The sequence below is a fragment of the Canis lupus genome, chromosome 33 (assembly GCF_048164855.1).
Source record: "Canis lupus baileyi chromosome 33, mCanLup2.hap1, whole genome shotgun sequence".
Taxonomy (NCBI): domain Eukaryota; kingdom Metazoa; phylum Chordata; class Mammalia; order Carnivora; family Canidae; genus Canis; species Canis lupus.
Window position 1 is genome coordinate 13,536,376 of NC_132870.1, and position 23,484 is coordinate 13,559,859.

At 37.6% G+C, this 23,484-nt stretch overlaps 1 protein-coding gene across 6 annotated transcripts in view; it reads left to right on the top strand.

Annotated features, from left to right (window-relative positions):
- CCSER1 (coiled-coil serine rich protein 1) overlaps nucleotides 1–23,484 on the top strand; it is a 1,367,203-nt gene that overhangs the window by 145,322 nt on the left and 1,198,397 nt on the right. For all 6 annotated transcript variants that reach the window (XM_072810584.1, XM_072810583.1, XM_072810587.1 and 3 more), the window contains 2 exons: nucleotides 996–2,360; nucleotides 20,007–20,191. In XM_072810584.1, the coding sequence (XP_072666685.1) occupies nucleotides 1,037–2,360; nucleotides 20,007–20,191 (1,509 nt within the window). In that variant the 5' untranslated portion in view covers nucleotides 996–1,036. The remainder of the gene's footprint in view (nucleotides 1–995; nucleotides 2,361–20,006; nucleotides 20,192–23,484) is intronic.

Here is a 23,484-nt window from a genome sequence, read left to right on the forward strand (position 1 = left end):
CTGCTTTCCCACTTTCTAGCTGAATGATAGAAAGTTATCTTTCTGCTATAAAATGACCATGCCATTATTATTATCTACTTCTACAGTTTGAAGCATTACAAAAGATAATCTGTGTAAGAAAAGTACTTGGTACATCACAGTTAATGAACTGTAGAGCTGTCATCTTTGCCTCTTCTTCCTTTTTTTTCTTCATCATCGGCATCCTGACATTAATATGGTTCATAAATTTTCTGTGCTTTTGCTTCTGTCCATATATATTCTTACTTGTCTCACCGTTACCAATTGAATTAATTTGCATTCAAGTCTTTTCTTCAATGATAGTCGTGGTTTCCTCATAACCTTGTTTATAACCTTGCACCGTATCCTTTGTGGTTTAGTTTACTCTGCCAGTGGCCTGATTATCTCTAAATGCCTCAAAATCAAACTCCAAAGAGAAGAATACTTCCTAATTTGTTTTTCTTTGACTAAAGATTTTAGTGTCAGATCATCCCTTAGTCTGGTCTGTGATTCTGTTAGGTTCAGATCAATAACTTGTTGCATCTTATGGTATATCTGCTGCTGGCCAGTAGAGGCAGTGGTGGGGGCATTTTATCCAGAAGGCAATGATTATGGCTATCACATGCCTATTACATCTAAAAAAGTAGACATAAAAAGTTAGGATTAAACCACAAATTATAGAACTAATGAGAGTAGTAAAGCTGAGTATTGAATAGTGATCTTGTGTTTTCCAACCCAATAATCTTTTCAGTAGACTAAATATTCTTCGTGATCTTGAAATGTTTGACCCATTATAAAATTGTTGTGCAATTATTGGATAATTTTGCTACTAAAAAATTCAACAAATCCTTATGTATCAGAATTTTATTGTTTATTATTTTGTCATGAACTGGCTTCTATTCCATGCCCTGAAAAACAATGTTTTGTTTTAAAATACCTTTATTATAATTTATAAATGAATTCTATTGACTTATTCTTTTTGTTTTAACTTTTTTTAGGCTGCTAAGTTGGCTATCACAGTGCAAGCCTTGGAGTCCCAATGGGGGACTCAGGATCAAGACGATCTACCCTGGTCTCCCGGTTGCCAATATTCAGAAGAAGTATTAGCAGAAGACATGATTCTCTTCCTTCTTCACCCTCCTCCAGTAATACAGTTGGTGTCCACAGTTCCTCTCCTTCCAGCACTAACTCAAGCTCAGGTAGTACAGGTAAACGCAGAAGCATCTTCCGTACTCCTTCCATTAGTTTCCACCATAAGAAAGGGAGTGAACCTAAGGAAGACACTACCAATCAGAACCTTAGTATTTCAAATGGTGCTCAATCTGGTCATAGCAGTATGCCAAAACTAAGTTTGGAAGAACATATTAAAACCAGGGGAAGACATTCTGTTGGTTTTAGTAGTTCACGAAATAAGAAGATAACAAGATCTTTGACAGAAGATTTTGAAAGGGTAAAGGAGCACTCAACTAATAAGAATGTTTTTATAAATTGCCTAAGTTCTGGCAAAAGTGAGGGGGATGATTCTGGATTTACAGAAGAACAAACTCGCCGTTCTGTTAAGCAGTCAACAAAGAAGCTACTTACTAAATCTTTTTCATCTCACTATAAGTTTTCTAAGCCAGTTCCACAGAGTCAATCCATTTCATTGGTACAACAATCTGGATTCTCATTGGAAATTACACAGTACCAAGAGAGAGAATCTGTATTAGTAAGAGCTTCTCCGTCTTGTTCTGTGGATGTAACAGAACGGGCAGGAAGTTCTTTACAATCTCCATTGCTTTCTGCTGATCTTACAACAGCTCAGACACCTTCTGAATTCTTAGCCTTGACTGAAGATTCTGTGTCTGAAGCAGATGCATTTCCTAAAAGTGGGAGCATGGCATCCCACTGTGACAACTTTGGCCACAATGATTCTACCTCTCAGATCTCTTCCAATCCTGCTGCTGTTACAAAGACAACAATAGACCTTACGGGAACTGTTCCCTGTGCAATTATGTCTCCTGGAAAATACAGGTTAGAAGGCCAATGTAGCACTGAATCTAATTCCTTACCAGAAACCTCTGCTGCTAATCAGAAGGAAGTGTTATTGCAAATCACTGAACTACCTGTTATGAATGGGAACAACTCAGAGGCTCACCTATCAGGAGACATGCAAAGAGAAGAACATATGGTAGTACAAAATGGTGAAACAATGTTGACGACAAGCTCCCCAAGGAAACTTGGCTTTTATGAGCAGCATAAAGCAATAGCTGACCGTGTTAAAGGGATTCATCCTATTTCAGATTCAAGGATAATACCCTCTTCTGCTGATCATCATATTTTTAACAAAACATCATATGGATATGAATCAAATCCTGCCAAAGGTATGCTGATTTTCTTTGTATCATAAATAAGAATTATAATTTTCATTCTAATTTATTATTATCTAATTATTTTCTTATTCCATTTCATGGATAGAAACTACCTTTTCCTTATTTTTCACTCCCTAGTATTTTTCTTATTTATAATTTGTTTTAAATCTTTTGTCTACTTGATTTTAAATTTACTTCACTTGTATTATGCTAGAAATGTATTTCAGCAATATTACTCATATTTTGTAGTTGTGTTGTCCAGGTTCTGACCTTCAGAAGAGTGGTAAGAAATTAATTTTATTTCGAATGTAGCTTTATCTAAAATAAAGATTTGCTTTTTTAGAGTATATGGTAGAGTATTGGTGTTTCTTAGTCAATGAAATGGATATTTCCAGCCAAAATCACTTTAAAGAAATTTGTATAATTTAAATTTTATTTCCTATTTTAACAAAACTTGAATTATTAAGTAGAATCTATGTTTCAGCACAAATAATCTCTATCTTTAAATACAGTAGACTTTCAACCTTTAAAAATATTGTCATTGGTGCCTGGATACCCTGGTTCTAATCTTTCCTCTGTCATTATTTTATTTTTCTTATTCTTTTAAATACTAAAGGTTCTTTATTTAGTTATTTGGTGGGGGGGAGTGCAGGAGAGCACAAGCAGGGGGAAGGGCAGAGGGAGAGGGAGAAGCAGGCTCCTCACTGAGCAGGGAGCCTGATGTAGGGATGGATCCCAGGACTCTGGGATCATGACCCAAGCCTGAGCTGAAAGTAGATGCTAAAACAAGTGAGCCACCTAGGCACCCTGCCTCTGTCATTGAATACCTGTGTAATCCTGGGTACCCTCTCTTTGGTTTAAAAAAGGGGAGAAGGGTGGTTGAATTACTCCCAGTATATTATTTAACAGAAAACTTTGTTATTTAATATAAATTTCAGTTAAGAAAACTGTTGAATATATATGCCACCTTCTGGGCTATATTTGACATTATTTTAATTTTTTTTCTTCTGCTATGATTCCTACTACAATGGCTGCTGCTGTTGCTACTCCTAAAATTCCTATTACTCTATTACTACCACTGCCATCTAGTTCTCCCAACACTGAATGCTTATTAAGTCCCATTTCCCATTCTGTGGACTTTGGATACATTAATTCATCAAATTCTCAGATGATTGTAATCACTTCTATTATAGTAAACCATTTTATAGACAAGATAATCATGAAGCAATTTGCATGCATTTCATTTGATCTTTTTTAAAAATTATTTTTTTAAGAAAATTAAAAAAATTATACATTCATTTGCCAACAGTACCACATGTTTATCCATTCATCTGTCAGAGGACATTGTGGCTCCTTCCACAGTTTGGCTATTGTGGATTGCTGCTATAAACATTGGGGTGCAGGTATCCTGTAGTTTCACTACATCTATATCTTTGGGATAAATACCCAGTAGTGCAATTGCTAGGTCATAGGGTAGCTCTACTTTTAACTTCTTGAGGAACTCCACACTGTTTCCAGAATGGCTGCACCAGCTTGCATTCTCACCAGCAGTGGAAGAGGGACCCCTTTCTCCATATCCTCTCCAACATTTCTTGTTTCCTGTCTTGTTAATTTTTGCCATTCTCACTGGTGTAAGGTGATATCTTGTGGTTTTGATTTGTATTCCCTGATGGTTAGTGATGTGGAGCATTTTCTTATGTGCTTGTTGGCTATGGGTAAGTCTTTGGAGAAATGTCTGTTCATGTCTTCTGTCCATTTCTTGACTGGATTGTTTGTTTCTTGGGTGTTTAGTTTGATAAGTTCTTTTTTTTAATTTTTTAATTTTTTAATTTTATTTATTCACGAGAGAGGCAGAGAGACAGGCAGAGGGAGAAGCAGGCTCCATGCAGGGAGCCCGATGTGGGACTTGATCCCGGGTCTCCAGGATCATGCCCTGGGCTGAAGGCGGCGCTAAACCGCTGAGCCACCTGGGCTGCCCTTGATAAGTTCTTTATCGATCTTGGATACTAGCCCTTTATCTGTCATGTCATTTGTAAATATCTTCTCCCATTCTATAGGTTGTCTTTTAGTATTGTTGACTATTTCCTTTGCTGGGCAGAAATTTCTGATCTTCACAAAGTCCCAATAGTTCATGTTAGCTTTTGTTTCCCTTGCCTTCATAGATGTGTCTTGTAAGAAGTTGCTGTGGCCTAGTTCAAAAGAGTTGTTGGCAGTGTTCTCCTCTAAGATTTTGATGGATTCTTGTCTCACATTCACATCTTTCAACCATTTTGAATTTATCTTTGTGGTGTAAGAGAATGGTCCAGTTTCATTTTTCTGCATGTGGCTAGTTTTCCCAGCACCATTTATTGAAGAGACTTTTTTCCAGTGGATAGTCTTTCCTGCTTTGTAGAAGATGAGTTGGCCATAGAGTTGAGGGTCCATTTCTGGATTATCTGTTCTTTTCCATTGACCTGTGTGTCTGTTTTAGTGCCAGTACCATTACTGTCTTGATGATCACAGCTTGAAGTCAGGCATTGTGATGACCCCAGCTTTGGTTTTTTTTTCAACATTTCTCTGGCTATTCAGGGTCTTTTCTGGTTCCAAACAGATCTTAAGATTATTTGTTCCAGCTCTGTGAAGGAAGAAGTCCATGGTATTTTGATAGGGATTGCATTGAACCGTGTAAATTGCTCTGGGTAGCATAGACATTTTTTCAATATTTATTCTTCCAATCCATGAGCATGGAATGTTTTTCCATCTCTTTGTGTCTTCCTCAATTCTTTCAGAAGTGTTCTATATTTTTTAGAGTATAGATCCTTTACCTCTTTGGTTAGGTTTATTCCTGGATATCTTATGGTTTTTGGTGCAATTGTAAATGGGATTGATTCCTTAATTTCTCTTCAGTCTCATTGTTAGTGTATAGAAATGCCATTGATTTCTGGGCATTGATTTTGTATCCTGCCACATTGCCAAATTGCTATATGAGTTCTAGTAATCTTGGGATAGAGTCTTTTGGGTTTTCTGTATAGAGTATCATGTCATCTGCAAAGAGGGAGAGTTTGGCTTCTTCTTTGCCAATTTGAGTGCCTTTTATTTTTGTTGCCTGATTGCTGAGGCTAGGACTTCTAGTCCTATGTTGAATAACAGTGATGAGAGTGAACATCCCTGTTGTGTTCCTGATTTTAGAGGAAAGGCTCTCAATTTTTCCCTTTGAGAATGATATTCACTGTGGGCTTTTAATATATGGCCTTTAAGATGTTGAAGAATGTTCCCTCTATCCATACACTGAAGAGTTTTAATCAGGAATGGATACTGCATTTTGTTAAATGCTTTCTCTGCATCTATTGAGAGAATCATATGGTCCTTGTCTTTTCTTTTATTGATGTGATCTATCATGTTTATTGTTTTATGAGTGTTGAACTACCCTTGCATCCAGGGGACAAATCCCATTGGGTCATGGTGAATAATCTTCTTAATGTACTGTTGGACCCTGTATCTTGGTGAGAATTTTTGCATCCATGTACATCAGAAATATTGGTCTATAATTCTTCTTTTTGGTGGAGTCTTTGTCTGGTTTGGGGAACAAGGTAATGCTGGCCTCATAAATGAGTTTGGAAGTATTCCCTCAATTTTATTCTTTGAAACAGCTTTAGTATAATAGGTATTATTTCTTCTTTAAATGTTTGGTAGAATTCCCCTGGGAAGTCATCTGGCCCTGGACTTTTGTGTCTTGGGAGGTTTTTGAGGACTGCTTCAATTTCTTCACTGGTTATTAGCCTGTTCAGGTTTTCTATTCTTGTTTCAGTTTTGGTAATTGGTAGGTTTTGAGAAATGCATCCATTTCTACCAGATTGCCTAATTTGTTGGCATATAGTTGCTCAGAATACATTTTAAAAATCATTAGTATTTCCTTGATATTGGTTGTTATATCTATCTCCTTTCATTGATGATTTTATAATTTGAGTCTTTTTTCTTTTTTAATAACTCTTGCTAGGGGTTTATCTATCTTACTAATTCTTTTGAAGAACTAGCTCCTGGTTTCAGTGATCTACAGATCTTCTGGTCTCTATTTCATTGAGTTCTGCTCAAATCTTTATTTTCTCTCTTCTCCTGCTTGGTTTAGGCTTTATTTGCTCTTCTTCCTCTAGTTCCTCTAGGTGCAAGGTTAGCTGGTGTATTTGAGATTTTTTCAATTTTTTGAGAGGCTTGTATTGAGATGTACTTCCTTCTTAGGACTGCTTTTGCTGTTTCCCAAAGATTTTGAATGGTTGTACTTTCATTTTCATTAGTTTTTATAAATCTTTTTAAATTCTTCTCTAATTTCCTGGTTTAGCCATTCATATTCATCTTTTAATAGGATACTCTTTAACCTCTAAGTGTTTGAATTTCTTCCAAATTTCTTCTTGTGATTGAGTTCTAGTTTCAAAGTGTTGTGGTCTGAAAATATGCAGGGGATAATCCCAATTTTTTGTTATCCTTTGAGACCTGATTTGTGACCCAGTATGTGGTCTATTCTGTAGAAAGTTCCATGTGCACTTGAGAAGAATGTGTATTCAGTTGCATTAGGATGGAATATTCTGTATATATCTCTGAAATCCATTTTGTCCAGTGTATCATTCAAGGCCCTTGTTTCTTTTGCCAAGAGGGCCATGTTGAAGTCTCCTACTATTAATGTATTACTATCTATGTATCTCTTTACTTTGGTTATTAATTGATTGATATACTTGGCTGCTCCCACATGAGGGGCATAAATATTCATAATTGTTAGGTCTTCTTGTTGGACAGATCCTTTAAATATGGTATAGTGTCCCTCCTCATCTCATTGCAGTCTTTGGTTTAAAATCTTATTTATCTGATATGAGGATTGCTACCCCAACTTTCTTTTGAGGCTCATTTGCATGGTAAATGGTTCTCCACTCTCTCATTTTCAGTCTGGAGGTGTCCTTAAGTCTAAAATAAATCTTTTGTAGACAGCTTATAGATGGGTCTTGTTTTTTTATTTATTCATAAGAGATACAGAGAGTGGCAGAGACATAGTCAGAGGGAGAAGTAGGCTCCCTGTGGAGAACATGATGTGGTACTTGATCTCAGGACCCCAGGATCAGGACCTGAGCCAAAGGCAGATGCTCTACCACTGAGCTATCCAGGCATCCTTGTAGGTTCTTCCTTTTTTTTTTTTTTTTTTTTTTTTATCTATTCCGATACTCTGTGTCTTTTGACTGGATCATTTAGCCCATTCACATTCAGAGTAACAATTGAAAGATATGAGTTTAATGTCATAGTATTACCTATACAGTCCCTGTTTCTGTGGGTTATTTCTTTGGGCTCCTTCCTTTGCTTATAGGGTTCCTCTTAATATTCCTTGCAGAGCTGGTTTGGTGGTCACATATTCTTTCAGTATCTGTCTATCCTGGAAACTCTTTATCTCCTATTCTAAATGACAGCCTTGCTGGATAAAGTATTCTTGGCTGCATGTTTTTCTTGTTTAGTACTCTAAATATATTATGCCAGCCCATTCTGGCCTGCCAGGTCTCTGTGGATAGGTCTGCTGTGAATCTGTTATTTCTCCTCATATGTTATTGTCTCAAGCTGCTTTTAGGATTTTCTCTTTATCTCTGAATTGCAAACCTCACTATTATATGTTAGGGTGTTGATCAGTCTTTGTTGATTTTTTTGGGGGCACCATCTATCTTTTGGATATGTATGCCTGTTTCCTTCACCAGATTAGGGAAGTTCTCAGCTATTATTTGTTCAAATATACTGTGTTCCTCTCTCTCTCTGGGATTCCATCCTCTGGAATCCCAATAAGATGAATATTATTTCTTTTCAAACTGTCATTTATTTCCTGAATCCTCTCCTCATGGGTTCTTAATTGTTTTTCTCTTTTTTTCCTCAGTTTCATTCCTTTCCATCAACATGTCTTCTATGTCACTCACTCACTCTTCTACCTCATTAACCCTAGCAGTTAGAGCATCCGGTTTAGCCTGCATCTCAGTTAAAGTATTTTTAATTTCAGCCTGATTAGATCTCAATTCTACAGTAAGAGAATCTCTAGAGACCTTTATGCTTTTTTCACCAGAGCCACCAGTAATTTTATAATTGTACCTCTGAGTTGTATCTCTGATGTGCTACTTAAATCCCTATCAGTTATGTCTGTGGCAGGGAGTATTTCTTCCAGTTCTTTCTTTTGTGGTGAATTCTTCCTTTTAGTCATTTTGTCCAGTGCAGAATGGCTATATGAGTGAACAAAGTCAAAACTATCAACTACAACCCAAGTAAAATACATCCTAGAAAATTCCAAAGAGATAGGGACCAGAAAATAAAAGAAAAAGAAAACAAAACAAAAAGACCATGAAAGTGAAAAACAAAACCAAAAAAATAGTAAAAATTAAAAAAACAAAAAGGTGGGGAGAAGACGTGGGCAAAATTAAAATAGTCTCACAGAATGGACCTCAAAGGTGATCCCCTTGGTTCTGAGTGTATTTTGTTCTGTATGTTATGAGATACTAAATTCCAAATTTATATAAACCAGCAAAACTTATAGAGAGACACAACAGCAACCACAAAGACAGAAACAAGATAAAAGAGTGGGGCAGAGTGGGAAGGAGAAGAGAATATAGTTTCACATAATGGACCAATACTTTGCTCCATTGGTTCTGAGTGTATTTCGGTCTGTATGTTGGAAAGTACTAACTTCCACATTTATAAAACAAAACAAGTCAAAAAACCCCACTATAACTTACATATCTACAAAAATTAAATTGAATTCATTGAAAGGAATCCAAAAATGAAGAATATATCTAAGACATGTAATTATAAAAATATGACTGTCAAAAAGGAAAACACTTAAAAATGAGGAGTTGATAAAATATTGTAGTTAAGGCAGGAAAAGAGAAAAAATATTGGAAAATTTTAACCTGAAAGATAAATGAATCATTAGGAAAAAACCTTGAGTTCTATGTACTATTTTCCCTCAGTCCTGGATCTTTCCAGTGCTGCTTGGTCAGTAAACTTGCTGTTCCCCTGTTCTTCCAGATGATCTTCTGGGGGAGGGGCTTGTTTCGCTGATTCTCAGGTGTCTGTGCCTGGGCAGAGATGCCCTGCCCCTTGCCAGGTGGCAGGGCTCCATGTAAAGCTGTTTGTACTTTGAGGCCTTTGTTCCATAGAGGCTGGGCCTCTTTCAAGTGAAAGGAGAAAAAGGAAAAATGACAGGGGTCAGATCTGCTGCCCTGGAGTGAAGAGCTCCCTGTGTCTATGGCACTGCAGTCTCAGTGCACACTGGCTTAGATTCTCCTGCAGGTGGATGTGAGGGCACTGATTTGTACAGATTGAAGTGCACCTGGCAGTAGGAGAGGTTTCACCGGTTTGATCCCTCCCCGTTCTGCCTGTCCGTGAAGGAAGGGAGGATTGCCTGCTTCTGTCCTCTTATGGGCTCTTGGGTACAGAGAACTCAGCTGCTAGCCTGCGTATCCCACCCGCCTCTCCCAGGTGCCCCAGGAGGGGTGCTGCTTTCCGCCATCCAACCACAGTTGAAAAAGAAAGAAAGCTGTGAGCTTTCTCCCTGGCACCCCTATTCTGCTTCTCCAGGAATATTGAGACTTCACTGCCCCTCCTGTGATCCTGCTCAGTTTCCCCCCTAAGCGCTTTTCAGTCAGGGAAGACAATTGCAGGCACAGATTTCTAAAGTTCTGGATTGCACGGCTGTGCTGCTTTCCTGCAGTGGCTTTCCAAGGCTCCATCCCCCAAAGTTTATCTTCCAATATATCCCCTCCCTTCCTCTTCTCTGCCTTCCTACCTTGTCAGAAGCAATCACTTTTCTCTCTGTAGCATTCTCAGCTATTCTCTCTTTACATCTCAGGTTGAATTCATAGATGTTCAGGATGGTTTGAAAGTTATCCAACTAAATTTGGGGGACTAGGTGAAATGAAGATCCCTACTCTTCTGTCATCTTGCCTCTCAAATCTATTTTTAAAAATTTTAATTCCAGTGTACTTAACATACAATGTTATATTAGTTTCAGGTATACAATATAATGATTCATCAATTCCTTACCTTACTTAGTGTTCATCAAGGTAAGTGTCATTTAATCTTAACCAAAATTTTATATACAGTTATTAATATTTGAGGATTAAGTTAAATAACTTTATGAAATCATACTCAGCAAATAGTGGATCTCAAGTTGGAATTTAGGCAGTTTTTAAAAGAAATAGCACCAATAAAAGGATAGAAATGTACTTACCCTGATTATATCTAGTTCTTATTTAGAAAAAATCATTTGCCTCAATATCAAATTGAATACGTTATATATTTATATCTATGAGAATATCTTGCTGTTAATCTGTTGACTAAAATCCTATTTGTGAGCCATTTAACACATTAAAGTCATTTTGATGAATTTCATAAGGTGTTGCCTGTTATTAGGACAATAGCTCTTTATTCATGTTACCTACAACTTGTGAAATAGAGAGGGATAGGCAAATAAGCTGATAATGTCAACAAGGAAAAGACAGTAGTATCCTTCCTTCATTATGTGGAGAGGTTCTTATACCATTCATAAGGATTTTATAATTTGGAAATTCAGTATTTTAAAACAAGTTAAGTAAATGTATTTTATGTGAGAGTTGCTATGTACACTAAATTCCATAACACTGAATTTATTATGGAGGTTGTGTAAGCTAGTATTTAATACATGTCTCAATGCCTGAGGTGGATAGTCATATCAAAAATAATAATATGAGAGAGGTGGGGCAAGAAGACAGAGCAATAGGGATCTTCAACTTACCTGGTCCCACCAACTTAACCTAGATAACTTTAAAATCATCCTGAACACCTACGAATCCGACCTGAGATTTAAAGAGAGAACAGCTGGAACACTACAGAGAGAAGGATTTTTGCATCTAGGAAGGTAGGTAGGCAGAAAAAAATAAAATAAAAAAAGAATCCAGTGGGGAGGGGCCCTGCGAGGAGCCAGGCTAAGGCCAGGTGGTGAGAGCCTCCGGACAGGAAAGCCCAGCCCCAGAGAAGCAGGAACCTTAAAAATCTGCACTGGATTCTTCCCGGACGGAACGGCGCTCAGCCGGGAACTCGAACTTGAGCAGGATCGCAGGAGGGGCGGTGGGGCCTCCGGCTCCCGGGGTCACTAACAGGGGAGCTGCGCCCGGGGGAGAGCGCCCCACACCCCGCGGCCGAGCTCGGGAAAGGGCTGGAGCGCCCGGCGGGGCCTCGGGGAGAAGCCGGGGGTCAGGCGGGGGCTCCGGGCGGAGGGGGCTGCGCCCTGCTGCCTTCGGGAGCCGCGGGCCGGGAGCGCGATTGCAGCAGTGCAGGCCCCAGACCCCAGGGCGCCGGGGGACACAGCCGGGATCCTGAGCTCCCCCAGGACAGGTGGAGGCGGGGAGGGCCCAGGACAGCGAGGACTCTCCTGCCGCCGGGTGCCCCCAAGGTGTGCAGTTTAGCCCCACCCCCTCCCGCCCCAGGAGCATCTAGGCCAGTGCGGACTGGGAGCTGCAGGTGGTTATTGGGGGAGCTGACTCCAGGGCTAGAGTCCTGGCCGCCACCAGTGTTGTTCCTCCTTGTGTCACTCTGTGTCTGTGAGGGGCGGGGCGCCAGGGAACAGGAGCCTCATGGGGTCAACAGTTCCCACTGAGCCATCCACCTGGCAGGGGGCAGGGCAGCTCCCCCAGGTGCACACACCTGAGAATCAGCACAGCAGGCCCCTTCCCCAGAAGACCAACTGGAAGAACAGGCAAAGAGCAAGTTCTTGACCCAGCAGCGCTGGAAAGCTCCAGGGGAAGTCAAGGGATTTACAGTATATAGAACCAGAGGGTACCCCTCCCCCCCTTTTTCCCTTTTTCCGGTACAACTTATTTTAAATTAGACTAAAAATTTCCAATATTTTTTCTCTTTCTCCACCTTAACTACAATATTTTACCACTGCTTCATTTTAAAATTTCCTCCTTTTTGGCTTTCATATTTCATATTTTATATTTCTACAATTACACGTCTTATATTTTCCACTTCTAGATTCCCTCCAACATACTCAATTTAATTTTTGGGAGATACATGAGATATGGGTTGTTTTGTTTTGTTTTGTGTTTCTTGTTTTCTCTGCCTCATTTTGTTCTACAATAGTGGAAGTTAATACCTTCTAAAATGACCAGCATGCACCCAGAACCAAGTGGTATTCCATACTGGTTCATTCCATGAGATTATATTCTGTCTTCATTCTCATTCTGCCCCTCTCTTTTATCTCATTTATGTTTTGGTGGTCAATGGTGGGGCTCTTTACAAGTATTTCTGGTTTATATAAATTTGGGACTGAGCATCTTCTAACATACAAAACTTAATAGACTCAGAAGCATGAGGATCGCTCTCTAGGACCCCTCAGGTAGACTACATTCTCCCTCCACTACAACTTTTTCACCACCACCATCTCCCAGTTCCACCCCTTTATTTTCTTCTTTTTTCTTTACTTTTTTTCTTTTTTTACTCTTTTTTTCATTTTCCTTTTCTTCTTCTTTGGGATTCCTGGCTTTTAATTTTTTACTACTTTGTTTTAAAATTTGTTTTTCATTTTAGTGATCCTGTTGTTTTATTTTGTTCTGATTTTTGTTTTAATTTTCTGGTTTCTGACCTCATCAGAATCATCTAGGGTGAAATTTACTTAGGTCATGGTTGATATTCTTGACTCAGCCCACTCATACAGCCACTCTGCACTGAGCAAAATTACTAGAAGGAAGAACTCACCACAAAAGAATCAGAAATAGTACTCTCTGCCACAGTTACAGAATATGGATTATAATTCAATGTTAGAAAGCCAATTCATAAGAACAATTATAAAGCTACTGGTGGCTCTGGAAAAAGCATAAAGGATTCAAAGGACTTCATGACTGCAGAATTTATATCTAATCAGGCCGAAATTCATAATCAACTAAATGAGATGCAATCCAAACTGGATGTCCTAACAATGAGGGTTAATGAGGTGGAAGAGAGTGAGCGACATAGAAGACAAGTTGATGGCAAGGAAGGAAACTGAGGAAAAAAGGAAAACAAAAGACCACGAGGAAAGGCTTCAGAAATTAAATGATAGCCTGAGAAGGAAAAATCTATGTATAATTGGCATTCTAGAGAGTGCCGAGAGGGACAGAGGGTCAGAAAGCATATTTGAACAAATCATAGCTGAGAACTTCCCTAATTTGGGGAGGGAAACAGGCATTCAGATCCAGGAGATAGAGAGGTCCCCCCTCAAAATCAATAAAAAACGTTCAATACCTCAATGTTTAATAGTGAAACCTGCAAATTCCAAAGACAAAGAGAAAATCCTTAAAGCAGTGAGAGACAAGAGATTCCTAACTTACATGGGGAAATATTAGATTCACAGGAGACCTCTCCACAGAGACTGGCAGGCCAGAAAGGGCAGGCATGATATATTCAGGGTACTAAATGAGAAGAATATACAGCCAAGAATACTTTATCCAGCAACACTGTCATTCAGAACAGAAGGAGAGAGAAACACCTTCCAGGATAGGCAGAAACTGAAAGAATATGCGACCACCAAACCAGTTCTGCAAGAAATATTATGGGGGACCCTGTAAAAGAAAGAGGGAGCCCAAAGAAACAATCCACAAAAGCAGGGACTGAATACGTATTACGATGACAGTAAATTCATATCTTTCCATAGTTACTTTGAATGTGAATGGGCTAAATGATCTCATCAAATGATGCAGGGTTTCAGACTGGATAAAAAGCAAGACCCATCCATATGCTGTCTCCCAGACTCATTTGAGACCTAAGGACACCTCTCGCCTGAAAATGAAAGGTTGGTAGACCATTTACCATTCAAATAGTCTTCAAAAGAAAGCTGAGGTAGCAATCCTCATATCAGATAAAGTAAAATTTATCCCGTTATCCCAAAGACTGTAGTAAGAGATGAAGAGGGACACTGTAGCATACTTAAAGGGTCTATCCAACAAGAAGACCTAACAATCATGAATATTTATGCCCCTAATGTGGGAGCTGCCAAGTATATCAATCCATTAATAACCAAAGTAAAGACATACTTAAATAATAATACACTAATACTGGGAGACTTCAACACTGCACTTTCTGTAAACGACAGGTTTTCTAAGCTGAGCATCACCAAAGAAACAAGGACCATAAATGATACTCTGGACCAGATGGATTTCACAGATGCATACAGAACTTTCCATCCAAATGCAACTGAATACACATTCTTCTAAGTGCACATGGAACTTTCTCCAGAATAGAGCTTACTGGGTCACAAATCAGGTCTCAACTGATACCAAAATATTGGGGTTGTCCCCTACATATTTTCAGACCACAATGTTTTGAAACTAGACCTCAATCACAAGAAGAAATTTGGAAGAAACTCAAACATGTGGAGGCTAATGACCATCCTACTAAAAGATGAATGGGTCAACCAGGAAATTAGAGAAGAATTTAGAAGATTCATGGAAACTAATGAAAATGAAGATATAACCGTTCAAAATCTTTGGGATAGAGCAAAAGCGGTCCTAGGAGAGAAATGCATTGCAATACAAGCCTCCCTCAAAAAATTGGAAAAACTCAAATACACAAGCTAACCTCACATCTAAAGGAATTGGAGAAAGAACAGCAAATAAAACCTACACCAAGCAGAAAAAGAAAGATAATAAAGATTCGAGCAGAACTCAATGAAATAGAGACCAGAAGAACTGTAGAACAGATCAACAAAACCAGGAGCTGGTTCTTTGAAAGAATTAATAAGATAGATAAACACCCAGTCAGCCTTATTAAAAAGAAAACAGAAAAGACTCAAATTACTAAAATTGTGAATGAAAGAGGAGGGATCACAACCAATACCAAGGGAATAAAACGATTTAAAAGTGTATTATGAGCAGCTATCTGCCAACAAATTAGGCAATCTAGAAGAAATGGATGCATTTCTGGAAAACCACAAATTACCAAAACTGGAACAGGAAGAAATAGAAAAGCTGAACAGGCCACAACCAGGGAGGAAATTGAAGCAGTCATCAAAAACCTCCCAAGACACAAAAGTCCAGGGCCAGATGGCTTCCCAGGGGAATTCTATCAAACGTTTAAGGAAGAAATAATAGGTATTATTTCAGTTCCGAAGGGTAGAAAGGGACGAAATACTTCCAAACTCGTTTTATGAGGCCAGAATTACCTTGATTCCAAAACCAGACAAAGACCTCACCAAAGGAGAATTATAGACCAATATCCCTGATGAACACAGATGCAAAAATTCTCAACATGATATTAGCCAATAGGATCTAAGAGTACATTAAGAAGATTATTCACCATGACTAAGTGGTATTTATCCCCGGGATGCAAGGGTGGTTCAACATTGGTAAAACAATCAATGTGATCACATCAACAAGAGAAAAAACAAGAATGATATGATCCTTTCAATAGATGCAGAGAAACCATTTGACAAAATACAGTATCCATTCCTGATTAAAACACTTCAGAGTGTAGGGATAGAGAAAACATTCCTCAGCAACCTAGAAGTCATCTATAAAAAGTCTACAGCAAATATCATTCACAGTGGGGAAAACTGAGAGCCTTTTCCCCTAGGATCAGGAAAATGACAGGGATGTCCACTCTCACCACTGTTATTCAACATAGTACTAGAAGCCCTAGCCTCAGCAATCAGGCAACAAAAAGAAAGAAAAGAAGAAGAAGCCAAACTCTTCCTCTTTGCAGATGACATGATACTCTATACAGAAAACCCAAAGGACTCTATTCCAAGATAGAGAACTCATATAGCAATTCAGCAATGTCACAGGATACAAAATCAATGCCCAGAAATTAGTAGCATTTCTATACACTAACAGTGAGACTGAAGAAAGAGAGATTAAGGAATCAATCCCATTTACAATTGCACCCAAACCCATAAGATACCCAGGAATAAACCTAACCGAAGAGGTAAAGGATCTATACTCTAAAAAATATAGAACACTTCTGAAAGAAATTGAGGGAGACACAAAGAGATTGAAAAATATTCCATGCTCATTGATTGGAAGAATTAATATCATGAAAATGTCAATGCTACCCAAGGCAGTTTATACATTAATGCATTAACTATCAAAATACCATGGACTTTCTTCAGAGAGTTGGAACAAATCATCTTAAGATTTGTGTGGAATCAGAAAAGACCCCGAATACCCAGGGGAATATTGAAAAAGAAAACCAGAGCTGGGGACATCACAATGCTGAATTTCAAGTTGTACTACAAAGCTGTGTCAAGATACATCTATGAAGGCAAGGGAAACAAAAACAAAAATGAACTATTGATACTTAATCAGGATAAAAAGCTTCTGCACAGCAAAAGAAACAGTCAACAAAACTAAAGACAACCAACAGAATGGGAGAAGATACTTGCAAATGACATATCAGATAAATGCTAGTATCCAAGATCTATAAAAAACTTATTGAACTCAACACCCATGAAATAAACAATCCACTCATGAAATGGGCAAAAGTCATGAACAGAAATTTCACCGAAAAAGACGTATACATGGCCAACAAGCACATGAGAAAATGGTCTGCATCACTTGCCATCAGGGAAATACAAATCAAAATCCCAATGAGATACCACTTCACACCTGTGAGAATGGTGAAAATTAACAGGAAACAAGAAATTCTGGAGAGGATGTGGAGAAAGTGGAACCCTCTTGCACTGTTGGTGGGAATGTGAATTGGTACAGCCACTCTGGAAAGCTGTGTGAACATTCCTCAAAGAGTTAAAAATAGAGCTACCCTACTACCCAGCAATTACACTACTGGGGATTTACCCCAAAGATACAGATCCAGGAAAAGCTGAAACACCTGCACCCCAATGTTTAAAGCAACAATGTCCACAATAGCCAAACTGTGGAAGGAGCCTCGGTGTCCATTGAAAGATGAATAGATAAAGAAGGTGTGGTATGTATATGTGTGTATGTATATGTGTGTATATATATGTATATATATGTATGTAAGTATGTATAATATATGTGTATATATACTTACATACGTACATATATACTGTGGAATATTAGCCATTAGAAAGGACAAATACCCATTATTTGCTTCAACGTGGTTGGAGCTGGAGGGTATTATGCTGAGTGAAGTAAGTCAATCGGAGAAGGACAATCATTATATTTTATTATATGGACAATCATTATTATATGGTTTCACTCATACGGGGAATATAAAAAATAGTGAAAGAGATTATAGGGGAAAGGAGAGAAAATGCGTGGGACAAATCAGAGAGTGTGACAAAACTTGAGAGACTCCTAACTCTGAGAAACAAACAAGGGGTAGTGGAAGGGGTGGTGGGCTGGGGGATGGGGTGACTGGGTGACAAGCACTGATGGAGGCACTTGACAGGATGGGCATTGAGTGGTATAATGTATGTTGGCAAATGGAACTCCAATAAAAAATATACATAATAAAAAACAAAAAAGTAGATAAATAAAAATAAAAACAATAGAAAAAATAATAATATGAAGTTGAGCTCTTTATCTATTCATTATTGATGGACACTTAGATTGTTCCATACCTTAGCTATTATGGATAATGCTATTGTAAACATTGGGGTACAGATATCTCTTTGAGATGATGTTTTCTTTTCCTTTGGATGCATTTCCAGAAATGGAGTTCCTAGATCATATGGTAACTTTATTTTTGATTTCTTGAAGAAACTGCATACTTTTTACCATAGTGTCTGTACCAGTTTACATTCCCACTATCAGTGTATAAAGGTTTCTTTTTCTTCACAGTCTTGACAACACTTGTTATCTTTTGACTTTTTACTAATAGCCATCCCAACTGGTGTGATGTGATATCTCTTGTGGTTTTGATTTAGATTTCCCTGATGATTAGTGATGTTGAGCACCTTTTCATGTACTGATTGGCTATTTTTTATCTTTTGGGGGAAAAATGTCTATTTAGGCTTTTTGTGAATTTTATATCGGTTCATTATTATTTTCTATTGAGTTGTATGAGTTCCTTATATATTTTGGATATTAACCCCTTATAAGTTATGTTATTTTAAAATATTTTCTCCTATCCCATAGTTTGCCTTTTCATTGGTGATTGTTTACTTTTTTTTACAGAAGCTTTTCACTTAGAAATAGTCACATTTGTTTATTTTTGCTTATATTGGTTTTGCTTTTGTTACGAAATCCAAAAAGTCAATGCCAAGACTAATGTCAAGGAGCTTATTACCCCTATTCTTTTTTGTATGATTTTTCACTTTCAGTCCTTTGAGATGGTTTTTTGTATGCTATAAGATGGGCCTATCCTTTCTGCATTGTATATGCTTGGACTCTTTGTCAAAAATTAATTGCTCACATATGATGGTTTTATTTCTGGGCCCTTTATTCTGTACCATTGATCCATGTGTCTGTGTTTATGCCAATGCCATACTATTTGATTACTATAGCTTTGTACTATAGTTTGAAATCAGGAAATGTGACACTTCCAGTTTTGTTCTTTGTCAAGATTGCTTTGGCTATTTGGGGTCTTTTGTGGTTCTTTTGTGGAATTGTTTTTTGTATTTCTGTGAAAAACACCATATAATTTTGATAGGGATTATATTGTTAGTATGGACATTTTAACAATATTAATTCTTCCAATCTATCAACGCATTTATTTATGCCTTCTTCAACTCCCTTAATTAGTGTCTTATGGTTTTCAGTGTAGTAATCTTTCACTTCCTTGGTTAAATTTATTTCTAAGTATTTTATCCTTTTTGATGATATTATAAGTGGGATTGTTTTCTTCATTTCACTTTTTGATAGTTCATTGTAGTTTGGCCTCGGGTCTCATAAAGACCTTTTAAGCATGATGACCAGGGTATTAATCAAGGTAACATATTAGCAAAGAGTTGAAGGTGATTAGGGAGCAAGATATACGAATATTTAAGAGAAGTATAACTATAAAGACTGTGGGGTAAAGGCCCTGGGACTGCAGTGTGCCTGCACGTATATTAGCAATGGCAAGAGATCCTTTGTAGAATCAGCCGAGTGAAGAAGAATTCAGCACAAGGTGAAGTTAGGTGGACAGGTGAACATAGGGAGACCCTTAATGAGGGAACAGAGTAAGGTCATATCATAAGGAAACTGATGAGCTATTGGGAAAATATCAACTTTATGACTAGAAGAATGATCATGACCAATGCCACTTATTGTCTTCCTGTATCATTCTGGTTACCATGTGGAAAGTAGCTGTGGGTTTTTGTTTATTTTGTTTTTGTTTGATTTTTTTTTTTTTTTGAGAGAAGCAGGTGAGAATAGGCAAAAGCAGGAGACTGTTAAGTATTAGAGTAACTCAAGTTAGGGTTGATGCAATTTGCAGTTTGTTCCAAGGTATTAGTAAAGAAGGTAGTAGGAAGTGATCAGATTCTATATACAATTTGAAGGTAATAAGGACAGAATTTGCTTATGTAATTTATGTGAGGTATGGAGAAGCTAAGGATGACTATCAAGGTTTTGAGCTTCAAAGTGATTACAGGATTAAGTTACCTAAATTTAACACTATTAATTAGAATTTATTTTCTATGGTAGAGAATTTTTGAATGACATTAAGAGTTTCTCATTTTCTTTCAATGGAAAATTTATAAAAAACTACATTTAAGCATTTGTATTAATTTTTATTTATCTATTTTAATAGTTCTTGCCAGTAGCTTCAGTCCATATCGTGAAGGAAGATTTATAGAAAGGCGACTGCGATCCTCATCTGAAGGAACTGCAGGGAGTAGCAGAATGGTTTTGAAACCAAAAGATGGAAATGTAGAAGAAGTAAATAGTCTAAGAAAGCAAAGAGCAGGTTCATCATCTTCAAAAATGAACAGCATGGTAAGTATACATAAATACTTGGATTAATAAAATAATTATGTATGTGAACTGAGATATTGATGCCTCTTGCAATATGAAAACAGATTGACAAAAAAAAACAGACTAAAGAATGGATATTTCATATTTGAAGGGAAAATCGGTCTCCTTAGTTGATGTCTCAAGTTAGGCTCGTTTTCACTTGATACTCTTTTTTTTTTTTAAGATTTTCTTTATTTATTCATGAGAGTCACAGAGAGAGAGGCATAGACACAGGCAGGGGGAGAAGCAGGCTCCATGCAGGGAGCCCGATGTGGGACTCGATCCCAGGTCTCCAGGATCACACACCCTGGGCTGAAGGTGGTGCTAAATCGCTGAGCCACTGGGGCTGCCCTCGCTTGAGACTCTTATGTGTTATGACAGATACTATCACACCATGACAGTTGCCCTTAATTCCTATTATCCTTGCTTCCATAGAAAGTTTAATATTTTCTCTTTAGAAAAAGACCCTGAAATGTACAAGCTAAGAAAAAAAGCTGATCATGAGGATATCCTTCCATAACCATTATTTTACACCATCTTGCTCTATCCTCTAGCAACTCTAAAAAATGTCCATTTATAAACCACACTTAGGCTAGTACCATCCATTCATCCCTTGGTGGAACCTACTCTGCCTGTCCTTTTATAGTTGCCTATCTACACAGGATGAGGAGCCTTTGGGGTCAAGAAAAAATACCCATCCAAAGCTTGACACATTCTAGGTAAACAAGATTCTGGATTCCTGGTCCAAACTGCAGGAGCCTTCAGATAAGGGTGAAGGTAGTGTGTGTATAGAGGAGTCAGGTCTGAGCTTGCACTTGGGGGCTTTGGTGTCTTAGAGGCATGTGCATGATGCTCTTTCACAGTGAGAGATAAAGCCAGGTTGGGAAGAGGTGAGGAGTGGACTGCAGCCCAGGAGGTCCAGAAAGTCTCAAGTCTCACAAATATTGGGGTGGGCTTGACTTTTGGAGTTCTCTTTGCTCACTTTCTCACAGATGTTTACTTTTTCAGCAATATTTTTGCCTCTTGGTACTTAACAGTGTTTCCTAAAAATGATCTATCTACCTGTCTACCTACCTACCTACCTTCCTATTCATGGATACGTGTGAAAAATGCTCAAAACTAAATTACTTGTATATTTTATCTCTATATATTTTAGATGATTTGATTTCAAATGAAAATAGGTCATCCAATTTTGAGAATTGTATCGTGAAGAAGTATTAAATTACTGAGGCAGCACTGAGTGATAGCAGAACCATTGTGCTTGAAGTACTAGCAGTTAGGTCAGGTTTTGACAAATCTTAATCTTGGGCAAATCTGTAACTACAAAACAATAAATGATAGTGGGCTTTTTGTTTCCAGTATAGTAAAAACTGATTGTGTTTATATTTGTATATAGAGAAAAGTCCTGTTGCGTTTTGTTTTTTGTTTTTGTTTTGTTTTGCTTTTTTTTTTTTTTTTTTTGAGAGAGAAAGAGAGTACTTGTGCATGGGTGAGGTTAGGGGGGAGGTGGAGGGAGGGGCAGAGGGAGAGAGAATCTTCTGCAGGCCCCATGCCCTTTGTGGAGGGCTCAATCTCATGACCCTGAGATCATGACTTGAGCCAAAATCAAGAGTCAGATGATCAACAAACTGAGCCACCCAGGTGCCCCATACTTGCTATTTTTAAGTGCAAGAATATGTTAAAAAAGATTTCCAGTTGGTGCAGCATTGAAAGTTATGGCTAATGACTTGTATGAAACATTTGTCTTCACAAAATTTTCATTTTTCCTTCATAGAGATGTATTTATATTAATAATACACACTAGGCATTAGATTTCCCCAAAGTTAGGCCTTTAACATATTCTTAATCATGTTTTTTATAATATATTTAAATAATTCTCACTGTAATATTACAAATTACTCTTCTTCCCAGATCCACTTTTAAGATTTAAAATAAAAATGTCAGAACAGAAAAAAGCAACTTTGTTCTTTTATTTGAGGCTTTTTGTACAGTTTTCAGTGTTCCTGTAACTGTGGTGCTATAGATCTTCCACTAGATGGCAGGGATACATCATTGCCATGGTTGAGGAAAGGCTATCATTGTAAGAACAGAAAGTTGGTTAAAATATTGTATGTGTTCATTGGATTTACAGGTCACACTTTTGAAATAAATACTGACACTTGCATTTCCATATGAAACCTACCAAACATTATTTTATGACTTCATTGTTTTCTTTTGGATTTAACAATGAATATCCTTTTAATTCACAGTGTAATCATGAATTCAAAATGCGTAAAATACATTCTTTAATTCATAGCAAAATAAGGAACAAATGTTAGGACTCTTCAGTAATTTTAGTTACATGTGAAAAAATGACAAATACTTAAGAAATTATAGCTTTATGTGTGAACAGTGACACACATTTTCTATATTCTTCTAAAATAATTCAAGCAAATGTATTTAAAAAAATTCATTCAAAATTCAGTTATTCTTTCCTTTTAGTGCAATAATAATAGTAATATGTATTTTTAATACTTATTTGGACCAAGGGACTGTTCTTAATGCTTCATATGTATTATCATATCCAGTCCTAAACTATTATACTATGAACAAAGTGATGCTGTTATTAATCCCATTTGTAAAAGAGGACAAGAAAGCATTGAGAGGATAAGCAACTTGCCTCAAAATACCGATAGTAGGTGGCAGAGATAGGATTTATTTTATTTTATTTTTAAAAAAGATTTTATTTATTTATTCATGAGAGACACAGAGAGAGAAGGCAGAGACACAGGCAGAGGGAGAAGCAGGCTCCATGCAGGGAGCCCGATGTGGGACTTGATCCCTGGTCTCCAAGATCATGCCCTGGGCCAAAGGCAGGTGCTAAACTGCTGAGTCATCCAGGGATCCCCCAGAGAAAGGATTTAGATTTGGATTCTACCTTTGTTGTTGTTGTTGTTGTTTTTTCTGTCTAACTTTAAACCCTAGATGATTTGTGGGAAATGTAATAGATTTAAAATTATTCTTATTTTCTTTGCATTATTTCTGTGTAATGAAGTTAACACAGTTAATGCAGCCAATACGTGCTGCAGGTGGAGGCTGCAACCTTCTGTAAGGGATACTTTTAAAAAAGAAACAAAATTAAAAAAAAAAAAAAAATTTAGTGCTGGACTGAAAATGTGGTAGTATTTATTGATATGCTAATGAATGGTATCCACATCTTAACTGAAAGATATCTCATCTAGAAAGGAACTTTGGCACACAAAAAAATATATTCAAATTTAGAAGGAGCCAGAGTA